At 32.6% G+C, this 16,321-nt stretch overlaps 1 protein-coding gene across 1 annotated transcript in view; it reads right to left on the bottom strand.

Annotated features, from left to right (window-relative positions):
• The window catches only part of LOC100915406 (contactin-6), a 415,511-nt gene that overhangs the window by 204,640 nt on the left and 194,550 nt on the right, over positions 1-16,321 (bottom strand). Inside the window, exons 5-6 of the mRNA XM_023498129.2 lie at positions 2,756-2,959; positions 1,320-1,422 (exon numbers count right to left, since the gene is read on the bottom strand). Of these exons, the coding sequence (XP_023353897.2) occupies positions 1,320-1,422; positions 2,756-2,959 (307 nt within the window). The remainder of the gene's footprint in view (positions 1-1,319; positions 1,423-2,755; positions 2,960-16,321) is intronic.

Below are 16,321 nucleotides of genomic sequence, written 5' to 3'. Positions count from 1 at the left end.
CTTTGTCTTCAGTTTTTTTTTTTTCCTTTTGAGATTTTTTTGTTCTTATTTTCTCTCTTGACATGACTCTTAAGGAAATATGTCCAAAAAAAAAAAAAAAAGAATGTACATGTACAAATAAAAAAAAAATTGATGTGTTTTACATGTAAATAGGGAAAGTAATTAAAAAATATGCACCTGTATATGCATACATGTGTAAGAGTACATGCATATATCATATACACATGTGTGTACATGACTAAACACACAACACTTATGTATCTGCACATGCATATGTGTATATATGTATTCTCAATTGATTCGCAAAACAACCTTGTGAGATAGATGCTCTTATTATCCTTATTTGCATAAATGACTTGCCTAGGTTTGCAACATAGTTATTAATTTTCTGAAATAAGATTTTCAAAATATATATGTGTGCAAGTGTGTGTGTATGTGTGTGTGTGTATATATATATATATATATATATATATATATATATATATATATTATAAGTCTATTGGGTAGGTCAACTAGTTGGTCAAAATAAGAGTGTTGGCCCTGGAATAAGACTCCTCTTCTTGACTTCAAATCTAGCTTTAGACACTGGCTATATGATCCTGTGTTGCTTACTCCTGGTTGTTTCAGTTTGCTCATCTGTAAATTGAATTGGAGAAAGAAATGTCAAGCCACTTCAGTGATTTTGCTTGTTCTGTATTTTTGCCAAGAAAACCCTTGGGGTTTTGGAGACCTGAAGAGTCATATGTGACTGAAAATGACTGGACAAGAAAATTTTATTTATACTAGAATACTAGTATAAAATTTAGCATATGTAATTTGAATTATGTATATATAATATGCATACATACTCACTCACATAGATATAATTGTGTATGTGTGTATACTGATATACAGAAAGACAAAATCTTAATTGTAGAATATTATAAATAGCTTTTCTCAAGCATTTCTATCATATATACATATATATGTATGTATTTGTATATATATATGCACATGAATATATGGGTATATGTACATATGTGTGCATTTAGATATTTGGGTATATCTCTATGTGTGTGTGTGTATTTAGAGTATAATTTCTGTCCATGTTTTTCCTATACCAATAGAATTTAAATGCCCTGAAAGTAGATAGTCTTTTTTTCTCTTTTCATCTCTCTCTCTCTTAGCACAGTACTTATTAGACATTTAGTAATGCTTTTTTTTTAAAGTAAATATATTTATTAAATCAGTTCTTCAATTTATTTAGAGATACAACTAGCCCAAAAAATGTTTTGATAAAATAGAAGATATATAAATTAGGGGAAATAAAAGAACCTTACTTTCCAAGAGCAAAACACTCCAATTTTACAGTTGAACCTTTTGCTGCTTGCACTGTTTCAGGAAAACGTACTTCAATCTTTGGTTCATACTCTCCCATCACACCTGTTAAACATCAAAACAGCTAGCACTCCATTTGTATCGCTCCTGGAGATCAGAACAGAAGTTTCATATGCAGTAAAATGTGAGTTTCAGTTTACCATAACTTGAATATTTGGATTTCCAAATAAACAGATATTAGTTTGGGAATGTTTAATTTCTATCATCTCATTTTAAGGAGGGAAAGGAAGGAAGATATAATGAAGGAAACAGGCATGGAAGGAAGGAAGGAAGCAAGGAAGAAAGGAACTTTCATGATATTCTTATTCAGTGGTCCAAAAACTATTTATAGGTATATTATATTGAAAAGTATTGTTCTCATGCACAATTAAATTTAAAGCCTCTTGTGATTGTGAAGTGGAAATGAAGATCCATTATCACAAAATTGATACTTTATTTGTTTTTCTGACACAAAGTTTACTGTATCTAATTTATTTATATTGTATTGTAAACTTGTACTTAAAGGAACAATGGGGTATATGTAGCATATTAAATTGAATGGGGCGGGGCAAGAAAAAGTATAGAAAGAAAACTAAATTAACTGAATAACTTAGATGGGCTCTTAGGCTACCCCTTCCTTCAGAATGGACAAAATCTTCTAATGTGAAAGGGCAATGAATTGTGGAAGAAGTGGGCCTGTAAATCAAGCCAATCACAGTTGCACTTTTAAAATTATTTGGATTCACTAGCAATCATAAAAGTCAATAAAAGTGTGCTATAAGAAATGCAGGATGGAATGAGGAATCACAGCTTAGAATCAATGCTTATTATATTTCAGCTGTTCCCTGTTCTTACTAACTTCTTTGAAAACAGTGTGAGGGATTACAATTTCAGTGCAGGCTCTAATCACAAAATTTGCCAATAGTCTCTCTAGTTCTACATTTCCTACTGAGAACATTTAATTAAGGAGTCAATCTGATGTTGTTATTTTTCCCCACTTCAATGACTCTCTTAGATTAACTAGGTCTTTGATTCACACACCAGCCCTGACTTGGCTTATAGTTATAAAATTTGTCAAAGTATAGTTTAAATGTATGTTTTTTCTTAGAGCAATCAAAATAATCTGAACAACTGTATTTCTTTTATTTTTTTTTCTTCCTTTGGTAGATAGTTATTTTATTTGTCTTTGTTTTTTGTTCTTTGCAAAATATACATTCATGGACCTTGAACTTATTTTTCCCTTTTAACTGACCAAATGTCTTTGCTATAAGAAAAGGAGAAAAGCACAGAAAGGAAAAGATGGTACACAAAGGATTTTTATTTGTGACCTTTTTATGTTGTTTCCTCCATGGGAATTTTAATTTTCCAAAGTTCTAACTAAAATTTTTTATTATCTTACCATCATTACGCAGCACTAATGGAGTAGGTGGCCCTTGGATACGTTTTTGGGCTTGCATGTTTGTTACAAAGCAAGTGTAATTTCCCACATCTGATGGCTCCACTTTTGCAATATATAGGTTTCCTGTTTCTTGAGAGATAAATCTCCGGCTATCCTCCTGGACAGGCAACGGATGATCATTGAAGGTCCAAGCATAATATACATCTGAAAAATAATAATCATTTATATCATCTAGCAGAGCTTATTGAAAAAAATAGTCTCCAACAATGTTTTTTAAATTATTTACAATATCTGATTTTAACACTCTTTATATTCTCTGTGTTATCTCTCCACATTGTTCTTCTAGAGAGCAGGCAACAAACAAGGGCTAAAGGGGAGACAACCCTGATATATTTAGGACAAACAGGACTAACCATGTTTTAATTGTCATAGAAATATTAATTGGCAAACTCCCTTTGTGATTATATTATAGCATTTACTATGTAATTTTTAGAGTTATGTGCAATTTCTGGGGCACTGAAATGTTAAGTTGGTTATCCAAAGTCAAACAGTCACTAAGTGTCTGAAGAAAGATTTGCCACTACCTTTTCTTCAGACTGAAAATATATCTTACTCCACTACATCATTTCATCTTGGGGTGCTTAATATATCTTTGCTGATTAACTGAGATTAGGAAGGTGACAGCAAGAGGAGAAAAGTGTGAAATAAATTCAGAGAAAATGAAATCTAAAGCCAAAGATGGATGAAAAAGATTGTAAATATTTAAATTTCAATTTTAGTTTCTTACATATATTCTAAAAAGTTTTTGAAGTAATTCAATAAAATCTGAATACGAATATTAATATCCATTAATATTGGTATTTATTAATCATGCAAAATCAATTTAGCTCACAGTCTGAAGAATAAGTTCTCACTGGGGGAAGCAGAAATAAAGGGATGAAATTAATATGCCATCATAATATTTATATGAGATAGGATCATAAAGGTACTAATCACATAGCAGAACATATAACCAAATTTCAGAACATAATCAGAAAATAGAAAACAAATTATAATCTGTTTTCCAAAGCCTCTAAGAGAAAAGATTATTTGTGAATGACTCATGATATATTTTATGGTATCTCAAAAATGAAATTTATTAACTTACAAATAATTTTAAGGAATGAAAAGAATAAGAATGATCCAAGAAATGAATGTCACTGCTAATAAAGCTGTCCAACACATTCAAAAGAAAATAAGGAACATGAACACATTGGACTGATACACAGAGATAAAACTTTATCATAGCTATGTAAGAATTATGCAAAGAAGAATAAATTCTGATTATATCAATGATTATGGGGGAAAATGTTTTGATAAAACATAACCCCACTCCATTGAAAACATGAGAAGGCATAGGAATAAATTGAACCTTTATTAAAATAATAAGTAGAGTTCATCTAAAAACCATCAGTGAGTGTCTCTGTAACAATGACAAAATTGAAGTCTTCCCAATAAGTGAAGGGTGAAAGAAAGATGTCCATTTTTATCATTATTTAATTTTGAACTAAAATGCTACTATACCATAAGACAAAAAAGAAGGAATATAGGAATGGGGAAACAAAAATACCAGTCTGAGGAGGGTATGATATTATATACAAAGAAACCTAGAGAAATAACTAAATATTAGTTGAAAGAATTTTCAACTTTAGCAAAGTTCAGAGTAAAATAAACCCACAAAAATCATCAGTATTTTTATATTAGAAAAAAATCAACAGGAAGAGATGAAGAAATTATGTTTAAAATAATTGCAGACTATAAAATTCTTGAGTGTATTTAATAAAACAAAACCAGAAACTATATGTACACAAATACAAAGTGTTTCTCACCAGAAATAAAAAGTATCTAAACATATGGAAATATATGAATTGTTCATAAATAACCTGAGGCAAATTAACAATGCATGACAATTTTACCTACATTAATTTATTTAGTGCTATACCAAATAAACTATCAAATACTCATTTTATAAAGATAGAAAAATAGCAATGAAATCAATATGGAAGAAAAAAAGAGATGAAGGTTATCAAGGTAAATAAAAGGAAAAAAATGTGAAGGAAGGTAGACTTAGAGTAACAGAATTCAAATTATATTACAAAGCAGTAATCATGAAAACATTCTGCTAATGGTTTAAGAAATGAGTGGTGGATTAGAGAAAGAGAATATAAACACAATGCACAGTAATTAACAACCATAATAATATAATGTTTATAAACTCCTAAACCCAACTTTTGAGGCAAAATCTCACCATTTGAATAAAAATGTTTTTTGGGAAAACTAGAAAGCAATTTGGCAGAAATTAGGCATACTCCAATCCTTCCCCCCACAGACCCAGATTAGGTCAAAATGGACAAATTTTTTGGATAGTAAATGTGACATCATATGCAAATTTCATAAAGATGAACACATATCCATCTATAGACAAGGGAAGAGTTTATGACAAGAGACACAGAAAATCACTTGAAGTCAAACATAATTTTGATTACATGAAATTTAAAAAGTCTTGTTCAAACAAAACTAACGCAGTTAACATTACAAGTCAAGCAAAACTGGAGGCAGGAAGGTTAGAGGTAGTTTATGTGATAAAGGCCTGATTTCTCAAATATATAAGATAGTAGGCCAAAAGGAATACTTTTCCTGTTGATAAATGATCAAAGATTATGAACAGACAATTTTCAGAAGAAATCAAATTTATCAATAGTCATAAAAATGTACTAAATTTTTATCTTCTATTGTTTAAAGAAATACAAATTAAAGTAACTGATACAACAGCTGAGATCAGATAGGATAACATGATAGAAATGAAAAAAAATGATAATTTTGAGGGGATGTAGAGAAATAGAAACACTAGTTCATTTCTAGTGGAGTTGTGAACTGGTATAACCCTTCTGGGAAATGATTTGAAACTATGTCCAAAAGGTGATAAAACTGCATATACTTTATGACCTAGACATAGCACTACTGAATCTGTAAAATAAAAATATCAAATGAAATGAACTTATATTTACAAAAATCCTCATAGCAACTCTTTTTGTCATGTCAAAGAATTGGGGAATAGCTTTACAATTTATGTTATATAACTGTAATAAAATTTGATTAAGCTATTAGAAATAATTGGCAGATGGTTTCAGAAAAAAATCTGTAAAGACTTATGAAATCGGTGTTGTGAACATCACCAGGAGAAAATTAAAACAGCACAAACATTGTAACTATGATTAAATTTGACAGTTTTAGATATTATAATCAGTACTATGATCCTAGACAATAGAACCAAAAATCAAAAATGTTATCATCTTCCTAAGAGAGATCTGGTAAACTTAGAGCATTTTGAAGTATATGTTTTATATTGGGTTTCTTGCTTTTTTTCAACATAGCTAACATGGAAATATAGATTTTTTTGACTTTACATGTATCATTTATAACATATTGTTTTCTTCCTCAATGCATGGAGAATGTGTGAAAGGGAGGAAGAGAAGTCCGAAAGCAAAATGTTTTTTAAAGAATGTCAAAATATAGAAATAAATGTACAAATGAATAAATGGATATGTATTCACAAATGGGCAGGAGGAAAGAAAAAAAAATCAGAATAATATTGTGAACTACACTGATAACAGCTCCTGTAATGTGTTTTTCCAATAGTATTTTTTTTTCAACTAAAGCTTAATTAGCTTTTATTTTCTTGGGGAAATCACTAAGCTCCCTGGGTCTCAGTTTATTAATTTGTAAAATGACATCTTTGTAGACTAGATGAATGCTGGTTCTCTTCAAGTTCCAAATCTACAATTATCTGACATTATTAGGGGTAATCAAATGTCTTGATGGCCACCTAATTTTTATTCCTGCCTGTAATCTCCATCTTTTTTCAATCTATCCTGTACATAGCTGCCAAGTATATGTTTGAAACTGCTCTCCTGTCCCAGTGTTTTTCTCCTTGAACTAAGAATGAAAGAAACATAGACCTTTTTATCATTTAAATCCTTCACAGCTTTACTTACAGAAAAACTTTCTAGATTAATTATATATTATTCTTCTGTCCATACTCCACAATCTTGCCAAATAGAAACTGAATCCATCCATATTTATATAGATTATGGATATATATGTATATATATGAGAGAGCAAAGCCAATATGGAAGAGAGAAAGCAAGTCTTCATCTGAACTCTTGCTCTCTAAACTCCCTCTAAACAGCCTCTAAACTCGTTTTGCAATGACAGAACCCACAAATATTTGGAGTGTAACAAATTTGCAGCAGAAAATACTTTGGAAGCACTTCAGAAAAAGTCTGTTTCAATTGGGCATGTGGGAGGCAACCGAGTGCAGGCACATTGCAGAGACCCACAATAGTGTGGGATCTGTGTACCAGGGAATGTGCCCTGAGGAATCAACATCAATGTTGGCTGCTTTGTCCTGGTTGTAAGCCAGGGCATTAGCAGATTAGCTATGAGACATCCAACACAAATAAAAGAGGTAAATAATGAGTCTCTGAACTCCAGAATAACTTGGGACAGGCCCATCCAGTACCAGAAGTCAGCAGCACCAAGCCAGTACAGCCACTGTGGCCAATAGAGGAAGCTTGGACAATTTCGCCTTTGCCCTAAAAGCAGCCTTCAACTTTAAAAAAAAATGATCAAAAAAAGCCAAAAAGAACTCTGACTGTAGACAGTTTTTATGGGGAAAGAGAAGAACAGACCTCAAAGCCTGTGAACACTAAAAGCAAATTATCAAATGAAGCCCTGAAGATGATATGAGTTGGTCCCATCTCACAAGACTTTCTTCAAAGAACTCAAAAAGTCTCTTGAAAGAAAGTTAGAAGAAAAATGGGGAAAGGAAATGAGAATATTGCAGGAGATTTTGAAAAGGAAAAACAAAAATTATCTGAAGAAACCTCTTATAAAGCAGATTTAGTAAAATGGGAAAAGCATACATATATTAGTTGATTTTTGTCCTTCATTTTCAAAGAGGACCAAAAATACATTACTATGTTAGAGTCAAGCTGTGAAGTTACATTGTGCCTGAATGAGGCTGTTCAGATGAATGTGAGCTTGGAAGGCTCTGTTACAGATCAGACACAAAGGTTCATATAAACATTTGGGGTAGCTTCTAAATATGTGTGTGTGTGTGTGTGTGTGTGTGTGTGTATGTTTATTTTTCTGTTTAACTTATTTCCAATGTTAATAGTTTTTCAGAAATACTAGCTCTTCTCCCCCATCTAATTCCACACCTTTCATCCATATAGCATAATTATTATTTTACCTTTTCCTATAGAAATTTGCTTTTTTGAGTCACATCAAACTCAGCTCTACCGCAATCTTTCTTTTGGCCTAGCCAATTATGAATATCATTCTTAGACATATGGTTTACAATTTCATGTATAAAACTTCAATAGTTTGTCCTTATTGACTCCCTTGAGATTAGTCTTTGATCCTGGCAATTATATATTAATTTTCCTATTTAGTTCAGGTTTGTTTGGGACAAAGTCGTGAAAATCTGAGAGTTCAATTAACATGCCATTCATTACTGAATATTATATATATATATATATATATATATATTTTTTTTTTTTTTTTTTTTTTTTGGATATAACATTTTAAGGTGCAATTACAATTCTTTTTTTTATTGATATATAGTTTTTAGGACCTGAGGTCTTTTACTGTAGCTACGGACAAATCCTGTACAATTGTAATTGTAGCTCCAGCTACATTGAATTGCTTTGTTTTTGTTGTTATCTGTAAAAATTTCTCTTTCATCTGGGGGCTTCTGAATTTAGTATTGAAGTTCCTATGTATTTCCCTTTTAAGATCTCTGTGAGGTCGGGATAGATGGACTTTTTCTATTTCTATATTGCCCTCTTATTCTGTCACTTCAGGACAATTTTTAAAAGTTATTTCTTGTATTATTGTATCTTTTTTTTTTTTTTTTTGGTCAAAGCTTTCAGGTAGTCCAATTATTCTTATGTTTTATCTTTTTAATCTATTTTCCAGATCTGTTGTATTTCTTATGTCTCATATTCTCTTCCATTTCTTCATTATATTTTATTTTGTTATTTCTTATTCTCATAACTTCACTGGCTTCCCCTCATCAATTCTAGTTTTCAAAGAGTCATTTTCTTTTTTATTTAACATTCTGGATCTCCTTTTCTAGTTGGTTAACTTTGTTTTAATAATCTTCTTGTGTTTCCTGACATTCTTTCTTCTGTGCTGGATCATTTCTTTAAAAATAAGAATTTATTAATATAATCCCTTCTAGTACTTGGGTTGTGCTTTATTTTGCTTTCCCCTCTGGCCTGTGATCAATAACCCAAAACTCCATCTTCTCTAAGTGCCTGCAGGCCAGCACAGTTCCTGTCCCACTGCTTCTATACACTACTCCCTTCTCATATAGGCCAAGTCTCTGCAGTACAGTGGGATCTGGTATTCCTTATAAGCAGAGATTTCCTTAATCTTCCAAGACTCAGACCCTGGACTCCCCATACCATTGAAGAGATGGAAATTCTTGTGGTTCCTTTTCAGCCTACCTCTGAACCCAGGTAGCTCTCGAGCTCTCAATTTGCTCTATCAGTAGAGCTAGCCTGGCGTTGTTTGTGCCTCACAAGGGCCAAACCTTGGTCTTGAGTTTTTTCTTCAGATTGTCTCCATCCTCTCCTCCCAAGAGGACCCTTCTTTTGTTCCAAGTCTTCTTTGCTTTTCACTGATATACATTCATCCTGAGAAGCAATTTTGTTTTGTTTATGAGGGGAATTTGGAGCACTTGGGATTTTCTGACTTTCTCTGCCATTTTTCCAGAATCATACTCTGGGAAATGGGTTTTGATTTAACAAAAAGCCACAATGGATAGGAGGACCAGCCCTGGAGTCAGGAGAACCTGAGTTCAAATCCAGTGTCAGACACTTAACACTAGCTGTGTGACCCTGCAATTGCCTTGCAAAAAAGTATCTTGTTAAAAAAGCTATCTGTGAATAGATGGGCTTCAGTGAATTCCGAAATGAGATGGGGAGAATCACATTTCCTGAATCTGACTATCTAGGCTTAGTTTTTCCTCTGATGATGCTCACTGCATGAGCCTCTCAATTTTCCAGCATCTCAGTTTTCTCTCCTGAAAAATGAGAGAGCTGTATAGGTAAACCTCTATATCGATTTAAGCTTTATATCCCTATGAATATAAGATTCTATATCTTCCTTGATTGAGGAATCAAACTTCTCTTCACCAGGACAATATCAAGAGACTCCCTATGAACAGTTAGAAGTAGGGCTTTATTATTGCGAAGTCCTCTTTTAATTTAGATTCTATGAATGTGCTGAGTGACCTTTCAAGGTTTCCTTTTGCCCCATGGTTCTATTTAATTGAGGTCAGTCATGCATTAATATAATTCATTCCTTATTTTTAGAAATAAGCTTGGGGGCTTTTGTTCTTGCTCCCATTTGTAATGTGTTCTCCAGCTAGGGTAGGTCCCAGTTGAAGCCTTTCATCATTTCACTTGCTCTCTTGCCTCTGCTTATTTCACTCTCTGCCTCACCTCTACATCCACTGATCTGCTTTAGCTAAATATATGCTCAAAGGCTTTTTCTTTGAACTAAGAAAGAACCCAGATTGTAAATTCTTCCCAATATAAACAGAAGACAAATGGATCTTCTGTGCTATGTGTTGGCATTACCTCTCATTCTCTGACACCCTGGCTGAGTAATGTATAACCTTGAGCATATGCCCAGAGCTACATAAGAGTTTCATGATCTTTGTTCAATGTCTGTTTCTGTGATGAATCTGCCTCAGTTCACTGAACATCATCAGATCTCTGTTTACAGAGAGATAGAGCTCCAGGCTCCCAGTGATTTTGTGACATCCTTCCTTCTCCTTGACTTCCACGTTGTGAGCATTAAGGCTCCATTTCTTATCACAGCATAGATATATACAACATTTGTTCTTTTCATAATTTCCAGGATTTCCTGCTAGTCCTTTGCACAGATGATTAACCATGGCTTAGATTCTCTCTTTTTTCATTTCAGTCTCTTGGGATTTTCTTTGTCATCCATGCAGTTGCTTTAGTGACATCTTAAATATCAAATAGTATAGCTAGGTGGTGAATTGGATAGAACAGCAGACCTTGATTCAGGAAGGCCCGAGTTCAAATCCAGACTCAGGAATTTTCTAGTGGAGTTAATGAAGAGTAAGAAACAAGGGAACAACAACCACCTCAAGTCACTGAATGTTTATTAAGCTACACAATAGGCCTGGAACTGTGCTAAGCTTTGAAAATTAAAAAAAAATGGCCAAAACTCTAAGTTTCTACCTTTAAGGAGCTCAATGTCTAGTATAAGAAGATAGCATGAAAAAATTATATGTAAACAGACATAAACAGGATAAATGGGAGATAGAGGCAAAGTAATAGCATTAAGAGGGTCAGAAAAGATTTGTTATGGAGAGGCAAGAACTCAATTAAAGAGATTTGTAAGGTGTTTATCTTGCTTGGAGATAATAATCAAATCCAATATAACTAATAAAATAGAGTGAAAGTAAACTGAAGAAAATTGAAGTGATGGAAGGGAAGAGAAGGGAAGGGAAGAAAAGGAAAGAGAAGGGAAGGGAAGGAAAGGGAAGGAAAGGGAAGGGAAGGGAGGGGAAGGGAAGGGAAGGGAGGGGAATTGTTACTAAACAATTCATTTCAACTCAGAATACATTTATTAAACCTTTTTTACATGAAAGACATTGTGTCATGATATTAACATGATAGGTTAATTTCTACTAAGATGTTAATAGCTAGTGAATGAGTAATAATTAATTATGATTAATATATTAGTAACATATTGTATTAATAAAAATCATGTGTGATTAATATAGTTATTGATAATTGTATATGATTAATTATTAATTAATGAAATGATATTAGAAACTTCTCAAGTGAATTTTCCTTTTATCAGGAAATGCATCTTATGGAGTCAGTTCTTTAATGGAATGATGAGATGTTTGGGGATGGGGACCTTTTGCATGGAATATATACAAATTCATCAGAAAATAATCATCCATAAACACACACACACACACACCAAACATACAAACACATACACATATCAACACACACTTGGATACATGCACTTTTATTTTGATTTGGTTTTTATTTTTGTTTTTGTTTTGGCTTATTCCTTGAGTTCCTTAATTTGAATGGTAGTTGATTACATTCCCCCCATTTTTGCACCAATCATAATCTCAATTAGGCAAGGACTTTTTTTCTTTTTTTTAATTGAGAAGTCTCAGTCTTGTCTGTCCTTGATCAATGCATGTCTTTTGCAAAAGTAAGGTTCCAAAACAGCATGTTGCTTTGGAAGATATTATTTATGCCTGAGTATCAAGTTAAAGGAATTTTCACCTTTTACCCTTATATCCAGAGCATCAAATGGTACATTAAGGGGAAATTTTAATGTTGTAGTGTGAGTAAGAATTAGATACTTTTTATTTTCAAACTGTTGCTTGAAGCATAACCTTTCTTGGGACTGTTGAATAGTAGAGGGGAGGAAGAGAGGAAGAATGGTATTTCACTAGTACATTGCAGTAGTTATATGTCCCCAGTCCACTTACTGACCAAATAAGCTGTCAATGAGCTTCAGATTAATCAACCATGCCTGATGCTGGTTGCTTCATATGAATGACAATTTAGCTAGCCAATGAAAGGTTTTTGTCACTTAAATATTAGTAAAAAACAAATCCATGACTAAATATTTTTAAAATGGAAGCTTATCTCTAAATGTCTCTGTTTGTTTGAGATCTCTTCTTGACTCTTCTCAATTTATTTCTCCCCAAAGTCTGACTGTTCCCAATATTCAGAAAATTACAAAACACTTCTTTATCCTACTCCATGAGCAGCAACTGCAGTGCTTAATTTGTATTTTTTAAGTGGAGGATGGGAAAAGAAACAACACTTGCAAATTGGGAGTTTTAAAATCTTCCCATTTGGCTTTTCTTAATTAAATGTATAATTCATGAACTACTTGGTTCAGCCATTGGATTTTCAAAATATTTTCTCTACCATCTATGACATTTATCTGTTATTAATGAATGTGGTGTTCAGCAGTATTTTCACTGAATGATAATGTACCCATCATGTAGTGGCTTTTCTAAAGTTTTACATCAACACCTTCTGCTTTGATGTTATCATGATTAGTAATTGCAACTCCATGGCAAGCAATTGAAGTTTCTATCTGCTGTTCCCTCAATCAAACAATAAAGATTATTTCCTTCTGAGCATGATTATGTTTTGGCTGTCTTTTAGTATCCAGTGCCTTGTAGTGTAATATTTAAAAATACAAACAAAAAAAAAGTGATGCACAATCTTATCCATTATCATAGATTTAATTATATTTAAGATTAAAACCATGTGTGTGTGCTTGAGATACCTACAATTATAAAGGCTAAATTATTCTTATTGCTCTGTCATGTTGGTCTCTTCTTTCTATTATTAAAATAATAATAGGTTAAATTACCTGAGATTGTTCTGACTCAATGCATGGGTGAACTTTTCCTTTAAAATGTTTTGGAAAGAAAGTTTAAACGTGTGTACCTTTTAAAGAACTCCAGATTAAAGACAACTGATTTCTTTGAAAAGACTACATGAGAGTGTGAGAATAGAGTCAAAATGGCAGAATAAAGGCTTCCTTTTGCTGAGATCTCCAACTCCTCCAACCCCCTTTTCAATAGCTTCATAAAACAATTTCTAGAGCAGCAGAACACACACACACACACACACACACACACACACACAAAAAAAAAGATGTGAAATAAGTCAATTTACAACCAAAGCCAATTTACAATATTAACAGAAAAGGTCTATCATAGATGAACTGAGAGCACAAACCAAGACAAGCCCCACCAGCTTAAACCTGGCCCTGAGAAAGCAGAAGCAGGCATTGGGAGCCACTGAATCAGCAGCAGATGCTTCAGGAAAGAGGTTTAAATCACTAATCAGAGGGAGGTTACAGAATTCTCTTGATTAACACTGAGGCAGGACTCCATTGCTTTGCTTATACTTAAATTTGGGTAACAACCCTGAGTGGCAGTTCTAAGAAGAACAGGTACATTAGAACACCAAAACCTGAGGTTGCAATGGTACAGGAATATTTGTTATAATTCTAGGGCAGAGAAAAAGTACAGCCCATAGCCCAGTGTAGAAGAGTAGTGAACACAAATATTTTTAGATCTTATCACATTGAAAGAACTGAAAAATTACCTTTTTTTTAAGATGAAGTAATTAAAGCTATCTATAGTTATATGAAAAAAATGCTCAAATTCACTATTGTTTGGAAAAATACAAATTAAAACAATTCTAAGGTACTATTTTATACATATTACATTGCTTAATAGGACAGAAAAGGAAAATGATGAATGTTGCAGGTGATGTGGGGAAAATGAGACATTAACGTGCTGTTGGTGGAGTTGTGAACTGATTTTCAATCTTTCTGAAGAACAATTTGGAACTATGAGCAAAGATTGATAAACTGTGTTTACCTTTGAACTAGCAATACCACTACTAAGGTCTGTGTTCCAAAAGAGATTAAAAAAAAAGAAAGATCAGAATCTATATGTACAAAAATGTTTTAGCAACTCTTTTCTGGTGGTAAATAATTAGAAATTGAGGGAGTGCATATCAATTAGGGAAAGGTTGGACAAACTGCTATTTTTTTTTCATATTGGAATACTATTATGCTCTAAGAAATGATGAGTAGGATTTTTCTAGAAAATCCTGAACAGATTTCCATGAGTTGAAGTTAAGTGAAATGTATTATATACAAAGTAACAGTAATATTGAAAAATTTCCTGTGTTTGCTATCCCCAGCAATACAATGATCCAAGACTATTCTGAAAGACTTATGAAAAAATACTACCTATCTCAAACAAAAAAAAGAACTAATGGCATCTGAATACAGATTGAAGTATCCTTTTTTTTAAACTTTATTTTTGTTGAAGGTTTTATCTTGCTTTGTTTGTATTTTCTTTCAAAATATAAGTAATATTGAAATGCTTTGAATGAATAAACATATATATAACCTACATTGAATTGATTGCTTTTTCAAGGAAGAGGAGTAGAGAAAGAGGAAGGGAGAGAATTTGGAACTCAAAGTTTTAAAAACAAATGTTAAAATTAATTTTACAAGTAAGTGGGGAAAATAAAATATTGAATTATATTGAAAAAAAGAACTCATGGTCTGCTGGGAGTGTTTGGAAATATAACATAGAGGCTAAGAAATGTTTTTCCTTCTTCAAGAAGGAAAATAGTGTTTTAAAGGTAAAAATAAGAATGGAATTTTCTTGATGCTTGGAGAAAGAAGTACAAAAATATTCAAAAACACATAATAATATCCCAGATCCCTGAAATAAATAATGCATTACTCTTACAAGAACATAAGAAATGGAAATAGAAATAGAAAATAGAAATATGAAATGGAAATAAGAAATAGAAAAGGAAATAACGGGGCATAAATCTATAATGATGGATTAAATTTAAATTGTGAAGAGTAAATATTAAGAATTTATATTTTTAAAATAAGCAACATGTTTTCACAGAAAGTATTTAACTAAGAAATAATATTATTAGTTGGACAGCTATGTGGCTTGGTATTCAGATCAGATTTGAATTTGTGAAGATGAGTCAGAAAGATTTATCTTCATAAATTCAAATCTGCTCTCATACATTTATTAGCTTTGTGACCATAAACAAGTCACCTAACTCTGTTTGCCTCAATTTCTCATCTTTAAAATAGCTAGTGGCAAAGTACTCAAGTTTCTTTGCCAAAATTGGGTCATGAAGAATCACTGAACAGTAACAAACATTACCAGACTTGTTAATTAGGAAGACTGCTTTGTCAACAGAATAAAGGAAGGATTAGAGAATGGGGAAAGTGGAAGCAGAGAGATCAATTTGGAAGGTATTAGAAAAGCCCAGTCAAAAGATGAAGAAGGCCTGAATAGTGTAGTGGCTTGCAGGGAAAGAAGCAGGTGAATGTGATAGGTTTTATGGGTGTAAAAGTAGAATAAGGTAGCATTTGATTGTGTGTGGAATGTGAAGGAGGAGGAAGAATGAAATAACAAGCTGTTTAGTCTGATTGATTGAGAGGATCATGATGATAATTTTAAAAACTGCATGTGAGACATTGTATCCTAATTGAGAGACAATAACTCTAGGATTGAAAAGATTTAGAGTCAAGCTTTGCCTCTGACACATAAAGATAAGACCAAGTATTGATTCAGCGTCTACTATGTGCCAGGTACTTGCTAAGTACTTTATACTTGTTATCTCACTTGCATATTCCTAAATTCTCTATAGCCCTCAATTAAGAGTTAAGAAAACTGAGTCAAACAGTAATTTGCTGATGACTTGTCCAGGGTCACACAACTAGTGTTTGAGGTTACATTTGAATTAGCCTTCCAAAGTCAAGTTCTAGCACACTAACTACTATATCTGCTAACTGCCAAATGGATACATGTCCCTACACAAATTATTTAAACTCTCAGTGCTCTAGGAAACTCTTAAAAATTCTAAGTTA

This window comes from Sarcophilus harrisii, chromosome 1 (genome assembly GCF_902635505.1).
Source record: "Sarcophilus harrisii chromosome 1, mSarHar1.11, whole genome shotgun sequence".
NCBI classification, from domain to species: domain Eukaryota; kingdom Metazoa; phylum Chordata; class Mammalia; order Dasyuromorphia; family Dasyuridae; genus Sarcophilus; species Sarcophilus harrisii.
Note: the sequence above shows the minus strand (reverse complement) of the source record. Positions and strands in the feature narration are given on the sequence as shown.